The sequence below is a fragment of the Harpia harpyja genome, chromosome 3 (genome assembly GCF_026419915.1).
Source record: "Harpia harpyja isolate bHarHar1 chromosome 3, bHarHar1 primary haplotype, whole genome shotgun sequence".
Lineage (NCBI taxonomy): Eukaryota > Metazoa > Chordata > Aves > Accipitriformes > Accipitridae > Harpia > Harpia harpyja.
Genome location: NC_068942.1, coordinates 59,974,794 through 59,993,996, shown reverse-complemented (window position 1 = coordinate 59,993,996; position 19,203 = coordinate 59,974,794). Strand labels below are relative to the sequence as shown.

Sequence of the window (19,203 nt, the reverse complement as noted above, 5' to 3'; positions counted from 1 at the left end):
CAAAATAAATTATCTTTGCTCCATATTCTTTTTGTCTCTCTGTCATAGACAGAGACACATGCACATACACTGTATCTTCAGGTAAATATCTGTGAGGATGAGGTGAAATATATTGTTTTGCTTTCATCACAATGAGGTACAGGGAATTACATTATACTTACAGGAACACATCATGAACAAGCATGAAAATAATTCCCTGCTTGTTTTGACTTTGATAATAGAAGTTTTAAATGCTTTAAAATCTCCATAGTCAAGTGGAGGCTCCCATATACAGGTCAACAGTTAAGAATGAAGTTTTGTTATAAGAAGAGCAAAAGAGGGAGAAGGAGGATAAATCTGAAGGAAAAAAAAAATATAAAACTTATGTTAAAAAAAAAATAAATTCTAAAGTCTTGGGAAAACCGTGAACAATTTCCTGAGTAGCCAACACTGTCCTGAAATATGGAATGCTGCAAATTTCTCCTATCATTACATGATTGATGTAATCAAGGACCAAAATTAATTCCCATCACTCTGGAAACTGACATATAAGAAAGTGTGGATTCCAGAAGTGGGGCATTTACAGAGTTGAGTTAAAGGTGCATGATTAAAAATGGGCAATGCAGGACTACTGAACACTCAAAATATTAACATAACCCAAGTGGAACAATCAATTCAGTTCTGTGTTTCTAGATTTAAAAGTGACTGATCTACAATGAATCTTGATTTTTTTTTTTAAGGTGGATTCCTGTTTACCATGGTCGGAAACTGTCATTTGAGAAACTTACAAATACATGGATTATTACTGCAGGTAATTCAGTCAAGTTCCAAATTGCTTTAGAGAGGCCTTTCTGTCCAAGACTTTTGTTCTCAATGGCCTAATGGAATTTATGGGTTTTGTGGCAAGACTTGGGAGAAATAATTGGCTTCAGTAGTTCCATAATTGCAGGTGTACGAAGAGAAAGCATAAATTAAAAAACCTGCAGGAGCAGTAGCAGAACGGGCATCCTGCTTTTCTGCCAGAGTCACAGTGGACGTACAGCACTGAGCACATTTTATGACGTTCTGTGAAGAGCAGATATACACAGAACATGATAAAATGGAAAACCAAGAGTTATTTTTATGCATACGGTGCCAGCTTGTGTGTATTAGTTGGGTATATTTGACATACATAGAGTTAGATTAAAAATGTGGTTTTGGAACAATTGTCCAGCTAAAAACTACTTCACAAAACACAACAGGCATGTTAACTTCCTTGACCAGGTGGTTCCTCCTGGTTAGCCAGGAGAGGGGAGGACTGCAGTTAAAAGAGCTGGATCTCCTAAACACACAGACAGGAACATGCTGAATTAGCTGAGCAATGAAAAGAGACTGAAGATTAGGTTGCGATATATACATACTTACATATATACGCGTGTATATATGTACACGTGAATACTACTGTGGTAATTCTTTCCCTAAGCCAGCAATTAAACCCTAGGTGGTGTTTTTACTTAGTTCAATCAACTTCTGTCACAATGTTTACAAGAGAAGCAGCTTGCAGGCATCAAACCTAGTCATGCTTTTTAACTTAATTTAGATGGAAGTTGAAATCTTGTCATGAGACTAAGAATCATTTACCAAATATAGTAGTCCCTGGAGGAGGATGGAGGAGCATCTAGCTCTCTTGGCTGAGGGGCACTATATAAGCAAGGAGACAAAACAGTCCAAGCATTTTGTTGACGTATGATGAGAAAGAAACTCTGAGAGAGGTTTGAACCAAGGCAGCAAAGGGGATAGTACAGCTGCAGGACTGCACTTCAGGGCAGAAATGCAATGCAACCCATTAACGAGGACAACACAGAAAATTGCCAAGGAAAGTTGTCAAGGGGAATGTATGTTCCCCTTGTTGAAATAATGGCAAAATGATCAATGCTATAAAGGCCCTGAAGGACCATGGTGCCCAGGCAGAAGAAACTTGTAGCACCTGTGACTATCCCAGTTATAAATTTTATCAATTTTCTGTACAGTGGAAAAGGTAAAGTCTAATGGCCTCAGTAGCAAATCACAGATTAAAGCATGAGGCTGCAGTCTATGAGCAACAACACAGTCCACAGACTGCAATATTATAGGTAGCTCAGGTCCAGCAGAAGCAGGAAGAGGAACTCATAGTGACATGACAACAGTGCGTGACCCAGGCCCAACAACTACAAGCGTCAGGATTGCTTGACATTTCACCAACAAGCATACGGGACCGGTGGAGGCCTTGTAGTGCAAGAATGAAGAAAAAAAGAAGATGACTGCAGATGATGACCGTAAAGCATTGCTCAAGAGGAGACGATGCAGTCCTCAGTCCAACTAAAGGACAGAAACTTTGCAGACAGCCTTATGGAGGTCATGTTTCACAGGGTAGATAAAACCAGAGAAATGCCCAATGATAAGATCAGCAGCAAAAGAGAGAAATAGGAGAAAAACCAACAATATTGCCCAAGTGAAGCCAGGTGACATTGCTCAGAATTTAGAGGAATTTCCTAAAGTTTCAGAGTGCAGTTGGCAGAGAAAGGATAAGATGCCCAGACCAGACTTATTAAAGAAATTAAAGGAAATAAAAGGAGAAAGAATTTGATACTACTGATGCAGGCAGTAATACCTCAAGCAGAGAGGGATGTTTGGTACTGTAACTACTATAAACATTTTAAAGCTAGCTTTTGATGTAGCTAGGAAGGCAAAAAATACAATAGAAATCTTGTCATAACAGATTTCAGAGGGTGTCCATGAAGTTGCTGGGAGTCATGCCCATTGTGCCAGTTAGTGGCAAAGATACAAAGGTCAAACCTTTCCTAATTGTAAGTCCTGTAACAAAAACACCATTTGAGATGGTGGCTGTGGAGATAATTGAATTGACTCAGAAAAGTGCAGAAGACCACTATTTTATCTTTGTGCCAGAAGAGTCTTTCAAATTCAGAGAGATGAACTGGCGTTTAGCTGTAAAAATAATGAAGTCAGAGCAATTGTTTCTTGGTATGGAAAAATCAAGTAAAGATTCTAATCCTGTCCTGGTTGAAGTCATTGGCAAATTTTCCATAACATTCACTGGATACAAGCTTATATTGATCACCATGGTGAGAAATGAGAAGTAAATGCACTTCGGCTGGGTTACACAACACAAAGTCTTAGGGAGCCAAGCCAGAGGAACGCTTCTGGCATGTCATTCATTGGACATTACCCATGCCTAAAGCCTTGTTTCTTACAGAGGAAAATAGCTTCATCTTCTCAGCTATTGTTGTTTGAAATAAGCTTTCATTCTTTAGAAATCTATGGCATTCTAGTATCACCTGACATTTGTGTTTTCTGAGAACTGACTTTAATATTCTGTAAACAACAACCTAGTCCCTTTTTTTGTGAGCTTTTGCTTCAATTTGCAAATTTCCTCATGATTTTGTCTGCAAATCTAATACAAAAATTATTAAAACCAGAGCAAGAGCTAAGAATTAATCCAAGATTTCAATCAACATCTAGGTTGTAGTTTTGAAGGACACAAAAACCTACCTGACCTAATAAAACCTGTCTGCTTTAGTAACTAGACATTATACAACCAGATAATTGCTTGTCAAATTTTGAAATATTTTCCCCTGATATTTGAACACCATAGTGAGTGATAAACCTGAAATATAATAGTTTACATACGCAATAAAAATCTTCAAACTTACAAATAGAAACAGCTAGCTAGAGACTTTCGGGAAGTTCATAACCATGTGTTACCAAGGAAGGGCTGCAGTGTTAGCTGCCAGTTTTCACATACATGAGTCAGGCCCATCAGAATGTACAATTTCCTGATGCTAATTGATTTCAGTTGTTTAAGCCCTTTTATTTTGACAGGTATCTCTGGTAAATGGAAAGAATAAGACTTTGGTAAATATTAATTTGACAAAGAAAGTTGCTGTATAGCCAGTATAGCTCCTTCTAAGAGTGCCTTTAATCCTGTTGTTACTGATAGCTAAATGGTATAGAATGTCATTTAAATACACTGCAGAAAAGAAAAACCACAACAGTGGTACCCATGTGTCTAAACAAATGTTGGAAGTCTTGGAAATCACATGGGGAAAATGGAATATCTATCCTCAGTGGGACACCAGACTAATAGTCATTTTGGAAAGTTGGTGGAAGGCAATCACATAGACATGAATACCACAGTGCCAAGTATGCAGGAAAGCTGGAGTAGTAAATGCTGAATCTGGAGTAGGATATGCTCATGGTTTCATAGTGCTGTAAGTAGAAGGCGGCTTTTCGTTTTTTCTTTTTCTTCTTTTAATCAAATCAGATCAGTAAGCTAACTATGCCAGTGACTAACACAGAGTCTCTATGGACTCAAGAACCAGGGGTAAGTGGGAAAAATACTGCATTAAGTCTCAGCCTTACTAGAAAACAACATGACTGCAGTGTGCTGAGCAGGATCTTCCGAGGACATGAAACAGCAATAGGGCATTTCAACTGCTATGTAAAACAGGACAATGTCATGACAGGGCATGACAGAGATACTCAGACATTACGAATGCATGCTTCATAAAGCAACAGGTTAGAGAGTCCACATGAGGAAAAGCAACTTTTGATTTCAACTTAAGTAAGTGGCACACATGCTCTGTTTGAAAATGTTACAGTCTAAAGTCTGTTTTATAAGAGCAACCACCAGGTACGATATTCAGCAACTCTGTAGGACCCAAAAAGCCAAAGAGTACACCACAGCTATAGTATCCAAAAAGGAGAAATATATATATATATGAGAAAACTTCCTTAAAAATAAACAAAAGTATGACAGTTAAATTATTGAGGGCATTCTGGGAGCTCTTTAGGGACACCATTTTGGAGATACAGAGCAAACATGAAAAGCATGAGATGGCAAAAGAAAAACAAAATCCTGATTATTCAAAATCTTCAACTGAGATGAAAAATACTGAAAAGTCTGAAGATACTGTTACAAAATATTTTACTTTTACCAAAAGAGTATTTTCTTCTGGGGGTGAAGGATATGAATGAAAAATGTTGACCAGCTACTTCAACTAACTAACATATAGTTCCACATACCTTTCTTTTTTCAGTGTTAAAGGATTTCTATTTCTCTTACTCCATAGTCCAAGGTCATTCATACCATCTCCCATATTGTAGCTGGACACACCTTTCTCAGTGTTTTTTTCTTAAACTGGATTATTTCACTGATAAGGTTTTACTGCAGTCCCACAACCAATTTTAGCAGCACAGGGAGTGATGGAGTAAGAATGAACAGCCAGATTAGGGAAAAAGGGAGGCTTAGCAAAATTTTCTTCCAAAGGATCACTTAGTTAAAAACCAAGTAAAGTTACTGAAGTTCCTAGTTGGAATACCTCACTGGTTTATGGAATTGTGTATTCCTTATAGTATCTGATTGCCTTCTTTCAGCTTCTGATTTTAAAATAAGGCAGCAGAGCTTAACAAACACGGAGAAAAATAACATGTTGCCACACATTTAAGTATCGCCACTATAGTATTAAATGGGCTCTGGACATGTAATGGTAATCTATCCGTGCATCCTGTTGGACTATGAAATGCAGGTTAAAGAAAGGGAGAACAGGCAAAAGAGATACATTGGTAAATGAGCAGTATTAAGGATTCATCATATGTTTTTTCTACACCATTGTTTATCTTGACTCTGAGCTAAGCCAAGCATTGTAAGTGAACCCTGAGAGGGTATACCAAAGTAAATATATTCTCTTGGAGTTTATTTTTGTAATTAGATTTTGAGATTGCGCACTTTCCGTTTCAGTAATTTAGACAGCTCTGTAAAAGCTCATCACAAATATATTTGCCATTCACTGGAAATATGTTTTAGAAGATTTTCTTTCCTCACCACTTACCTTACAGAAATAAACACTGGTGCAGGAGCACCACTTTGCAGAAGTCTGCAGGAATGATGCAGTTCATGGACCTTAACGATGTGTTAGAACGAGGGATTCAAGTTTCAGGTGAATGCTATTCAGTAGAAGTGTCATTCGGCCCTTCATTCCTGGTTCTTTACTTCCCTGCCTTTGTAAAACATATACAGCAATACTGTGGTTTGCTGTAAAACACAGATCCTTGTTGGATGAGAAGATTTATTAAGTAGTGCTGTTATTCAGTATGATAATGGAAACCATTTATGCATGGTTCCACACCTATATCTGCATTGATTGTTTTGATGTCTTTGAATTATATAGGTCTTTTAATACTGCAAGAGTGGTAGAAAGGCACACTGCATGGTAGAAGGTAGCCTCAGAGATTCCCAAAATGTCTTCTGATTTATGGATGGAACATGGAGTCTTTGAATGATTTGTCAAAAATTAATTATTGTTTTTGATTGTTTTCCTTTTTTACTTGTTTTCCTCCTTGAGGTCATCAATCAAAACCCATTAACATTTCTTTCCCTCACTCTTTTCCTCTTACTTTCTTTTTGCTCCTAGTTTCATCAAGTCCAAAGGACCTTGGATCAGATCCTGAGGAAGACAGGTACTTTCTTTGCTATACAGTGGCAGATAAACAGGAGTTCAAATTAGAAATGTCAGAATACAGACAATGAAATATTTGCCCTTTGCATTAACTTAATGCTGCTGCTAGAAGCAACAAATCTCCAAGCTTGCACTTAGCAAAATTATACCTTATCTTGGCATAGGGTAACCAAACTACTTCAGAAAATTAGTTTAGAAATTTCAGTGTAGTTTATCAAACAGATAAAGGCTTTATCATTGATGTTCAGCTCCTTAGTTTGCCTTGTAAATCTGGAGCAGTGCTTTGCTCCAAGTAAATGTCATACGATTTAATTAGAAGAAAACTGTTTGTTGTAATAAACCATTTTTACTGCTGGTAGATAAAGCCCTGAAAGTAAGCCCGGTTTTAGTTCTTTTGTGTTGTTTTTTTTTTTTTTTTTAAATTTGCTTAACTAGTGCATCAGAGCCAGGCCCTGGAAAGATTCGCTTAGAATCATAGAGTATCTCAGGTTAGAAGGGACCCATAAGGATCATCAGGTCCAACTTCCTGCTCCTTTAGTTTTACCTAAAACTAAATCATATGACTGAGAGCATCATCCAGATGCTCCTTGAACCCTGACAGGCTTGGTGCCATGACCACTTCCCTGGGGAGCCTGTTCCAGTGACCGACCACCCTCTCAGTGAAGAACCTTTTTCTAATGTCCAGTCTGAACTTCCCCAGATGCAACTTCATTCCATTTCCTTGTTCCCTGTCACTGGTCACCAGAGAGAGGAGATCAGCAGCTCTCCCTCTACCGAGGAAGTCGTAGTCTGCCATGAGGTCACCCTTCGGCCTTCTCTTCTCCAAACTGAACAAACCAAGCGACCTCAGCTGCTCTTCCTAAGTCTTGCCCTTGAAGCCTTTCACCATCTTGGTCTCCCTCCTCTGGACACACTCTAACAGTTTGATGTCCTTCTTATACTGAGGCCCCCAAAACTGCCCACAGTACTTCAGGTGGGGCTGCGCCAGTGCAGTGCAGGGTGGGACAATCACCTCCCTTGACCGGCGAGCTATGCTGTGCTGGATGCACCCCAGGACACAGTTGGCCCTTTTGGCTGCCAGGGCACACTGTTGACTCATATTCAACTTGATATCAGCCCAAACCCTCACATCTCTTTCCGTGGGGCTGCCCTCCAGCCTCTCGTCCCCCAGTTCATATGTATAAGCAGGATTACTCCACCCCAGGTGGAGAATCCGGCACTTGCTCTTGTTAAATTTCATACGGTTGGTGATTGCCCAGCTCTCAAGTCTATCCGGATCTCTCTGTAAGGCCCTCTACCCTCAACACCTTAAAGAATACTGAAATACCCTTAAAGAATACTAATTACAAACTTTTTCTGAAAGTAAGCAAGCAGTATCTGCAGAACCTAGTATGCGTTTCCTGCTTCTCTACTTCCACCCAGTCCAATAAAGCAGATGTTTAGGACTTTAGATCTTCTAAAACTACATTTTCACTTGATTCTTTAATAATAAGGAAAAATTCCAAAGAGGCCAGAAGCAATAGCACTTGCACACTATCAGAGAAGCAAAAAGAAAAATTCCTACAAAATCATCTCCAACCTGTGTTTCATCAAAATGTAAGAAATGGAAGAGCCAACACAGTTCATATATTGGCTAAGGCTTAGAAAGGTTTTAAGTATTGCATATACAGCTTAGAGGGATTCAGTCAAGACACTGGATTCATTTTGCCATATTTTACATATTGCAATTTCTGTGGGCACTAGTACAAACACTATGTCATCATGAAAAACTTCCTTTCTCGTATGAAAGTTCAAAGTAACTGAACTAATGTGAGTAAAATAAGACCTATCCCAAGTCTTTAGTTTAACTCAAACCTTTCAAAATTTAAGAAGTCTAGCTAGCTATTAAGGAAAAAAAAAGGCAGTTTGGAAAGATTAAGACCACGTGAAGGATGCTCTTATAGAATTCTTATAGAATTCAAGCCCAATTTAAAATAAAGTACTGAAAATAATCATATCTATCCTCATACCTCTCTGGTTAATTTAAGAGCTCACGATGAAGTAATCTCTTTACTCATGAGACTGCCAGCCAGACTCTCCAGTCAAGCCTCTGTAGGACCAGAGTAAGCTCTGCCAAAGTGAATGGAGCCTCTGGAATTGAGATTTGTTCTGTGTTAATGATTGAGGCAGATGATTTGGGGTATGGTGTAAAAAGGATATTCAGTCACTAAGTATTAGTTTTCCAGAAACTATAAGAAGGTGAAGGCAAAGCTGAAATGGTTGCTTCACACTTTTGAGATGCCCATCTCCCATTTCCAATGCAAGTGACTGGTTCCTCTGAATTGCTTCCAACAACTTACACCACTCTCTTTGTTGCAGATTAGAGTTTTCTGTGAAAGGGCTGCTACCATTATCATTGCTACACTTAATAAAATAAACTGTCTTGTAAGTAAAACAGCATAATTATCTTCCAAATTGTCTTAGAAATGTTACTGATCAGAAGAAATTTTATTGTAGCTTTAAACCAGAACAAAACTCACACTGGAATTACCTGCCATGATTTTATTTCTGAGCTATAAATATACATGCCAAATGAAAGCATACTGCAAAAGACATTAAGTGCCAATATTTTTATCGCTGGCTGAAATTAATACCCTCTCTTTGCTCCTTAAAAATAATTAGAATAAGATATGTATTTGAGAGCCTCCAACAAGCATAGAGTATTTATTATATAATTTTTTTCTGAAAGAAGAGAATGATCTGCTACTTACATAGCATCCAGATTTGTCCCATTAAAAGCATGGCCTTGGATGCTGGTAAAACCATTATTGTAGAGTTTGCTGCAAGTAAAAAAAAAAAAAAAAAAAAGTGTATTTTGGGTTGCTTCAATACCTGAATACCTAACATCTTATGTATCATTTTTCTTGGCAACAGCACATTTATGGATGGGTTAATTTTAATCTCTTGAAGCAGCAGCAATTATAGTGCAAGGTCAAACAAATGCCCAGCAGCATTCTTGAGTGTAGCTGAATCAAGAATACCATGTAGCAGGTGTGCCATCTTTTACTTCTTTTTACAGCAAAGACAGAACTAGACTAAAACACTTTGCTATAACTTTCCCACCCTCAAACTAAAAACAAGGAAACAAAATTCTGCTAGCACTGATTAAGGAAGGCTAAAGGAATTAATACCTAGCAAAACAGGTAAGATTTTACTGTCAGGCCTGCCCAAGTTTCAAGAATTCATTCTTTTGCTCACTTAGAGCAAAAGGATTTTTTAAAAAATTTCTTTAGAATTCATTCTTTTGCATTCTAGTGCTCTTCCCCCTAGTTGAGGTCATAACTCATTACAGTCATTTTCACTCCCCTCAGCCCTTTCTTGTGGCTCATATTGTGTATGACTTGCATAACTGAACTTTTTTTAACAATTTTCCTTCAAATATAAGTCTTCTGACATTTGTCACCCATTAGTTTTCATGGTATATGCCACTTAGGTTGCAAAAAAGTTAGACGCAGTTCTAACCATACTGTAGCTTTACAGAAGGAGAACTCTGCAAACTTTTCCCTTTGATTTTCTCCAGTATAACCATGCACTGGCATTAGAGTCATACAAAAGCAAAACCACTTTGGTCAAGCCAGTTTAAAGAAAAGCAGCAGGGCTGATTCAAATCACTGTCAAAGTAAAGGATTTATGCAAACTAGATTATGGATACTACCTGTCTATGGTGTTTCTCTGTTACAAACTACTAGAGAGTGGGACAGGGATTTTTTTTTTTTTTTTAAACATTTTACCATATCTTGAGAGAGGCAATTGCCTTGTGACTTAAACTGAAAGAACTTACAGAGTTAGAGATTCATTACAAAGCCCATGGAAAGCATTTGCAGGCACGGAAGTCATGAAAGGATTATCTGCGATTTCGCTGAAAAAGGAGACAAAACATCACAATCAAACATCTGCCCAACGGAGCTTCTCCAGAACAGTTTTATTATTCGTTGTTCTCTGCCTTGATAATAAACAGAAGTGTAGAATAACTTGTTTAGTTATATCTAAGGCCAGAAGATACATGTGGGATGATTAAGAATCCAGCATGCTCTAGCATCCAGGAAGTGAGTTGTGAAGTAGATGGGTTTTATAGTCTGGATGAGGTGTGCCAGCCTGTGTGATTATAGTGGTTAACAGCACAGACAGGTCCCTTGTCTCATAAGCCAGAGAATTAGCAAAGTAAATAATGCTGCAGTGTCAACTGAGCCAGCCCAAGTGACTTTAGAGCTGAGATCCTGCTCTCTAGCTAAGCTCAGATAAGACATTAGGTAATACGTTATTCAGGACAGAGGCATTTCACTTTACAGAACTGCATCTAGCACAAGTGAAATAACTTATTATATGATCTAACCTAATGATTATTCTGAACTCTTGTCCAAAGCAGTGTTTCACTATCTGTCATTTCTTAAATACTTCTTTCTCCCACTCTGCAGTCTTAATAAATACTATGTATCTTCAGACCAAAACTCTGTTGTGACAAAAGGGACAAAGAAAAACTAAAGAGATTTGCTATGACTAAACTGGAGAGACGAGAGAGTAAAAAGCTGGTAGAAACAAAGGGCAGAGCAAAGTGTCTGATTGTCCTTTTTCTGCTTTTTCCTGAATCGTATTAGAGTCTGGAAACCAAAATATTCTGCAAATTTTTCTTTTCTTCAGCTTGTGGATTAGATGTGGTCTAGTAAGGCAAGACCATAACGCCCATGGGCCGAGAAGTCCTAATAGCTGCCCATGTGACAGGAACAATTTCATTCCTTTTCTGTGCTATATATGTGCATGTATATGTGCTAACACTGAACTGTACTACAACCATTTTCATTCTGAGTAGTTTTCACCGATAGGTGGTTTCCACTACAAGTCATTTGACATTTTTCAGATTGGTTCACTTTTCTAAACAAATGTTTACTTGTAAGTTGCTTGACCTCAAAGACCAATAGTGATACAATGAATGCTTTTTCCCCAGCTATACTGTATTCATCATTTAGAAACCTATTATTTTTCAACAGCAGATTTTTTTTTTCTTGATGAAAGAAACAAAAAGGCTATCTTTCATTGAATAGCAATGTTTAGAAATACCTCCCTTGAAAGTGCAGGTCTACTCTTTAAGAAGTCTTTAGCAAATAAGACCCATGTTTATTTTTTTTTAGTGATCTTTATAAAAAATTTTCAAGGTAGAAGTAAAATAATGTTTTGCTATCTGCCACTTAGAAAGTCACTGATTTGGTTGGAAGCAAGGACACAGATGGTTGTATAAACAACTTCTGTTTCATCTAGTCTATTTAATTATTGGTTCTCTCTACTCAGTAAGGGTAGTGTTTAATTTACAATCTAGTAGAGCTTAATCTAAGCTAAAGCCCTTTTGGTCTTTGAGGAACTCCCTAATAGCTCTTCAAATGTAGGTGTATCCCACTCAGAGCTCTGGCTGACTCAGGTTTCAATCGCAGAGGCAAACATAGCAGCTCCAGGTTTTGGAGCGTGAGTTAGCATAAGGCTTACCTCTAGACTCAGAAGATCCTTGGGAGGGAAGATCTCATAGCTCACTACAAGTCTTGACTCTTTAGCAAAACAACCAACATTTCTACATTGCTCTGAGGTTTGTCTTGCCAATGGCAGACCATGAATGCAGTGGGGACTGACCATTCTTAACTAAGAACAGCTCTTAGCAGCACTGAAACAATGCCTGGGGTAGACCATCAATCATGACTTTGCAAGTCACCTTCTACCATAATACTTCTTATTTTTAATAGCCTTTTACCTAGCCCATTCAGCAGTCAGGTTCTTCTAGCTGAACACTGCTACAATATAAGATTGTTAACTCCTCTCTAGGACTAAGTAGCAAACAAGATAGTTTTACCTTGTGTCAGCCTGCAAGTCTTCATCTGAGCTGGTCTTCCTCCTTGGCTTGATTACAACCCAGAATTTGAACTTAAATTGCAGGTTAGGGCACAAAGATGGATGTCATCTTTGCTTTCTGAATACCAAGAAACACCTGCTTTTTTTTTTTTTACAGCAGAACTCTTTGTTTCTGAAATACTTTAAGGATAATAGTGGGAGACTCCCCTCCCCCCATTTGTGTTCCCTTTCTCTTTCACCAAGAAATTGTTCTGCAGTTTGCTTCAAGCCATATTAAAAAAAAAGACAGGGAGGGGGTATCTTTAAATCAGTTAAAGTAAATGGGTTTTAAGGCATGCAAAAGGAAGAAGGTCTTAGTGTTATGTCAGAGTGCCTTATTTGAGCAAACCTAACTAAATTAGCAAAGCTTGCTAATAGGAAAATTCTTTCCAGCTGAGGACTTTAGTTAATGAGAGATGGCTCCACCTAGGAAGTCTAGCTTAAAAGTAGGCAATTGTCAGTTCTGGTGCTTTGGTCCTTCAGTGGGATTATAGACTTGTACTTGAAATGTGACTCTACAAGTAAGGCTGGTTAAGGGCATTTAGGCAAAGTGCGTGTTCATAGAAGCCTATGCTGTCAATCTTAAAGAGCATGCATCTCATTCAGCTACTCTGAAAAAAGTGTGAGTGACAGAAGGGAGATGGGTAGTCCTCTTTCTTAAAGACATGCAGTGCCAGCCTAAGCTGACCTCACTACTAAGGCTGTCATGAAACCAAGGCGCTCCTGGTCTAGTGACTTAAAAGCTCTACTTTCTTTCTCAGCTTTTGCAATTTGCCTTCTAAGCTCCTTTTCTGTTTTCTTTATTAAAACATTAATTGTATGAAGCAACATTTTGGATAAAATAAGTCTTCACCAAAATCTTCCTAAAAACATGAGCTCAGCCAACACTGAGCTTTTTAAAGGTGTGATGATTAACAATTGCTCTTAAGATTGTCCAGTTCTCCTGCTCTTGAGTCTTATGCGCTCAGGGTGGGGTCGGAAGAAAGGCGGCAGACAGCCAATGGAGGTTATGATTCAACAATATAGGAGCTCAATGAAGAGTAGCATCAGAAAATGTGCAATGTTAGCTCACCATGCCAGCACAAATTTGTTAGAAGAATGTGGATAGGATGATTTCATGTTAGCAGGCTGTATGTCAGATCGGGTCCTGTGTGTCACACTATTCTGACTTCAGACTAATTCAGGTATTGCACAGCCGTTACAAAAACAAAATAAAAGCAAAAGGCCTGTAGAAGTTGTGCATCATGTGCTTTGGCTGATTCAAGAGAAATGCTCTTTTGTGTCCATGTCTCTCATCCAGGTCAAATGTATAGTGCTAGGTGACCTGGCATTTTCCAGATTTGGTACTAATGATGACTGAAATACAGGTTAAGGAAAAGTGCTTTGTCAGACTTAATTTGATTTTTTTTCTCCAAAATGGAAGCCTTTGCTATAGGTTTTCTTGGGATCTGAGGATAGCAGTATTCTAATCAGCTGTGAGGACAGATACTTACAGTAAAAAGTTCACATCAGATGAGTAGATTTTGGTGAGGTCTGGAAATGCTTTGAGTCCAGTATTAAAAATACCACTGAAAGAGACAAGAAACAGGAAGAATTACGTGTACTGGATCACTGAACAACAACAAAAAATGTATTTAAAGCATTCAGCAGTGCAGGACAGTTATTTCCTCCTCTCTATTGTCAATCAATTAATTTATAATCAACTGTCCAAAATATAAGGATGCAAGAACAATTAAAAAAAAAATCAAAATACCATATTTATTATAAATTATAGAATCTAAAAAATGGGAACACAAAATAATAAGACAGCTAAGGAGATCTGCAGAGGGAAGTAGCCTGTGAGGTGGGTAGGGAGAAGAAAAATTATAATTCTGGATTCACTTGAGAGATTAAGGCTGCTTCAGATAATAGTCTGGACCCCCAAATCCTCTATCTTTCATTGAGGCTAAGAGCTGTTCAAATAGCTCTAAAATGGGAAACTGTCTTCAAATGTGAATACAGTTAATGCCCCTTATTTCTGAACTCCTGTAGAGTGGGAATAACTTAACAAAATATAGTTCTCAATTTTTAAAACTATTCTCCTGAAATGAAGTTGGTTTGACTACTTACTTTTTATTGCTTTCAGATCTATAGGAAAAATCTGGAAACATCTTTCCTCTTTGCCGCTACCCTCACCACACACATACACACAGTCCTTTCTAGAGTCTTCCAAACATTACTCAAAATCACAGAAGTTATTCTCTTTCTCATCTCTCTTTCCTATGCTGTAATTTTAGAATTTCATGGTCTGGTTACTCTGTGCTGCTCTTTAGACACTTCATGGGAATGCAGAGAATTCTTCAGGATTTCTTTCTGCCATAGAGGTCATATGAAATCAGGTGTCTATAGATGGGCTTGTCACATTTAGCTGGCAGGTATGCTTTAAAACCCTGTGTAAATATCTAGTAAATATAAAAGATGTGTATATTTCTGTTATGTCCCTTCTCACTATTTCCTACAAAAATACAGTAAGACAGCACTTATCATAAGAAGAAAGCTAGCTGTGGAATTTTGCCAAGGAAAGATTAGTGTATTCCAGACATTTAATGGATAAGAAGAATGGCAAAATTACTGATGAATTTGTGAACGTGTTTTCCTTTCTTGCAAAAGTAGTCAAAGTTCCAACCCCTACCCTAGCTGGCTTTCTGTCAGTAAAAAAAAGCAACAGGGGAAAACATTGCAAACAGTTCCAAAATGAAGTGCCAAGAAACAAAACTGCTATAGTGTGAAGAGTCATCTGTGAGGCTTAAGTACCAACTTGTTACAGGTGCTAAATACTTACAGGTATTTCAAAAGTGGGAGATTCTTAAAGGCATCTGGATCTATGTAATCCAAGTTTCTAAGATTTCGAATTTCACTGTAAAAAAGGGAGGAACATTACCACATTGATCATTAATATTTAATTATTTATCATAACAGAAATCAGCAATGTTAAAATGAAATTTCAGGGACCTAATTCCTGCAATTAGCTTTTGTACTGGCCAGCAGTAGCTCAAGACCACTATGCATTCTGAGCAATCTTACAATGATGAATTACCATCTGGAGAGATGTGGTCCTGGAGACTGGCTAGTTTAAGCAAGGGGGGAAGAAGCACCTGAGTTTTGATTATGTATCCTTTGTCTGCATGGTCCTAAAATCAAAACAATCGCCTGTGGTGACCATGGTGAGAGTTTTGTATCTGCCAAGTTGAGTAAAAAGAAAAGTTAAGCAAAACTTTCAGTATTGATATATAATAATCCTATCAATTTACAACCATCTATTTAGCTTATAGTTTTATGTCCTATTTTCCTGGTTACTTCCTTCTTGTAATCTAACAGTATTTTGTATTATTTTTCTGGTCTCTTTTACAGAACTCATCAGTGGATCCAAAAGATGGCTCAGGTCACTTTAACTCCACTCTGAGACTTGAAATGGACACACAATTCACTATATAGCCATGTCCAGTAGTATACAGGACAGTGTGTCTCTTTGCTTTATACTGAAGCAAAATATAACATAAACTTCATTCCTTACATCTTCTGTCCACAGTTATGTCTTTAAATAACTCTACCCAGGTGACAGCTTGCTCTGCAGATGGCTTTTTAGACTGTACATGTTGAAGGACCAGCCTGACACTAATCATGGCTATGGCCATGCTGGGTGCTTTCTGTAGGTGTGTTGGTGGGGCTGCTGCCCAGTATCATGACCCTTCCTCATTTTTCTGAAATGTTTGTCTCTGCCCTTAATGCGATTTTCCTCCATCTTTCCCATTCCTCTTTTTTCAGCAGCTTGCTTTCTTTTCTACCCATAACAACAGTCAGCAGTCTGGCTGCACCAATCAGACTGTGCTAAAACTCCCTGTCTAGACTCAGTAGACCTACCAAATTTTCATCTTTTATGAAAAAACTCACCCATGCCTGCTCCCATCACATGCACACTTTTCCTTTCCTGGCCTCTTGTACTGGGTTTTTGTGGTGGGTTTTGGTAGCAGGGGAGGAGCTACAGGGGTGGCTCCTGTGAGAAGGTGCTAGAAGCTTCCCTGGCTCCAAGCTGGACCCGCCTCTGGCCCAGGCCGAGCCCATCAGTGACGGTGGTAGCGCCTCTGGGAGAACAGATTTAAGAAGGGGAAGCTGCAGTGGAGAGGGGAGTGGGATGTGAGAGGAACCCCTCTGCAGATACCGAGGTCAGTGAAGAAGGAGGGGAGGAGGTGCGCCGGAAGAGGGGATGCCCCTGCAGCCCGTGGTGAGACAGCAGGCTGTCCCCCCCCAGCCTGTGGAGGGGAGTGGGGGAGCAGATGCCCACCTGCAGCCCGGGGAGGAGCCCACGCCGGAGCAGCGGGATGCCCCCGAAGATGGCTGTGACTCTGTGGGAAAGCCCACGCTGGAGCAGTCTGTGCCTCAAGGACTGCAGCACGTGGAAGGGACCCACTCCAGAGCAGCTCATGAAGAACTGCAGCCTGTGGGAAGGACTCACATTGGAGAAGTTCATGGAGGACTGGCTCCCGTGGGAGGGACCCCACGCTGGAGCAGAGGAAGAGTGTGAGGAGTCCTGCCCCTGAGAAGGAAGGAGCAGCAGGAACAACATGTGATGAACTGACCGCAGACCCATTCCCCATCTTCCTGTGCTGCTAGGGGGAGGAGGTGGAGAAATTGGGAGTGGACTTGAGGCCAGGAAAGAGGGAAGGGTGGGCAGAAGGTGTTTTAAGATTTGGTTTTACTTCTTATTATCCTGTTTTGATTTGATTGGTAGCAAATTAAATTGATTTTGGTTTTTTTCCCCAAGTCGAGTCTGGTTTTTGCCTGTGACCACAATTGGTGAGTGATCCCTCCCTGTCCTTATGTTGAGCTTTTTTCATTGTATTCTCTCTCCCCCATCCCACTGCGGGGTGGGGGAAGTGAGCGAGCAGCCTTGTGGTGCTTTGTTGCTGGCTAGGCTTAAACCACACCACATCTTTACTGTCTCCAGATGGGGATAGCCATTTTTGCATGTTTGTTTCTATTTCTTTACCTTAAACCAGCTCTGGACACTGGTCTAATAACTCTGCTGGAACAACTCCTAGCCTTTCTTAATATAGAAACCATATAGAAAGAACAGTTCCAGTCTCTTCCTCCTGAGACTAGCTGTGGGCTGAGGGAAGAACTTCTTGCTACTTATATAGAGAAATTCGATGAAGATGACAGGTATAGATGGCATGGTGGTGCAAGTTGTCTGGGTGATGTTCTGGTCTTAAGTCAGTCCAAGAAGTGGTGCTACTGGGCAGAGACTCAATGGGCAGAAACCAGTAGTAGTTAATTTACCATGCCCTAACAGTGCCAAGTAACCTACATAACACAAGTATCAGGAAGTTGGGTTTTAAGGATACCTCTGCCACTGGAATCATTTTTACAGGATAAAATCAACCCAGCCAAGTTGTCTGAAAAATAAAAGTGGGAAAAGAGACATAAGACAGTAGATAAATCAGTATGTAGATACAGGTACCAAGACTTCAGCCTCTCTATATACTGTTGTGCTGACAAAACAGTTCTGCTCTACCTTTTCAGTCTTCAGTTTTTACTCTGTTTCCTCCTACATTGCAGGGAGACAGTGATTTACCTTTTACTTGCATTTTAAACTGATGTAATTAATAGCTATATTACTGCTATTACAGTGCTGTATTCAAATATTCTTCATGTCTGTTAGCTACTTTGAACAGTATTGTTTCTGTATTTAAAAGAAATCTTCTCAGTGTCAGTCTCCTGCTTCTCTCGAATTATTTTATTAGTTATGTAGCTATCACACTTCCAACAGTGGAATTTGCTCCATAAACTTTAACTGACTTGTTTTTTCCATCATTGACTACATTTAAAATGCTGGACTCATGAGCTTCCTGGCCAGATATTCCTTTGTTGTGGACCAAACATATTCCAGGGAAAGACAGTCTTCAGATCAATCTTCAGCCTGGAAATGGATATGCATTGGAGTACCATAGAGTCATCAGGTTTTGGCTTGTTGCTATTCATAGTATTCTGCGTAAATGATTTGGATGAGCGTACTGAAAGTAAGAATTGGAAATCTGCAGATGGTTCTAAAATTGAAAGCACAAAATAATGCAATGAGATTCTATCAGATTTTGATTTATTAAGTAACTGGGCCATGAGAGGGCATGTGCTGTTTAACAAAGGCAAATGAAAAACTAATTAATCTGGGAATAAAAGATTTTAAACTGCCAGATGAGACAGTTGGCACAGTAATCAAAGAAAAGGTTAAATAATGTGAGTGAGGAAATCAATATGATTCAACTGAACGTTGGGGAAAGGTTTATGTCCCTGCTGTTTGATTTCCTTGAATTGATAATGCTGGCATTAGGAAAGAAGTATGCTTTAATGTACACTGTATTTATATTTGCATTTCATCCTACACTTTGTATTACAGAGGTTTCTTAAAGTCCAAAAGGAAGAAAAGGGCCCATTGTGGTAGGCACTACAGAAATCAACAGCAGACAGCCAGTTGCTTAGAAGTCTCTAGTCAAAATAGATGAGAAAGAGGATGAGGGAGGTATAAAAAGGTAAAAGGTGATTTGACCAAAGTGAATGCTATGCTTAAGAAAAAAATCAGGAGGAAAAAAACAATTTTCCCTACTTCTAGTCCAGTCAAATGTGCCTCTTGCACTTGACTGGCTGAATATGTGGCCTCTCATTTCATACGCGTGAAAAAGAGAAAGATCTTCAAATTCAGTTCTATTCATGAACTGTGCTGCTGTCCTTGTTTTGCACATTCAAACATCATTAATCTCAGAGTACTGGAAGGAATCCCGCCCTAAAA

The 19,203-nt window shown here is 39.0% G+C and overlaps 1 protein-coding gene across 1 annotated transcript in view; it reads right to left on the bottom strand.

Moving 5' to 3' along the window:
- TSHR (thyroid stimulating hormone receptor) overlaps positions 1–19,203 on the bottom strand; it is a 78,579-nt gene that overhangs the window by 16,348 nt on the left and 43,028 nt on the right. The window contains exons 4-7 of the mRNA XM_052782920.1: positions 15,205–15,279; positions 13,877–13,951; positions 10,294–10,371; positions 9,224–9,292 (exon numbers count right to left, since the gene is read on the bottom strand). Of these exons, the coding sequence (XP_052638880.1) occupies positions 9,224–9,292; positions 10,294–10,371; positions 13,877–13,951; positions 15,205–15,279 (297 nt within the window). The remainder of the gene's footprint in view (positions 1–9,223; positions 9,293–10,293; positions 10,372–13,876; positions 13,952–15,204; positions 15,280–19,203) is intronic.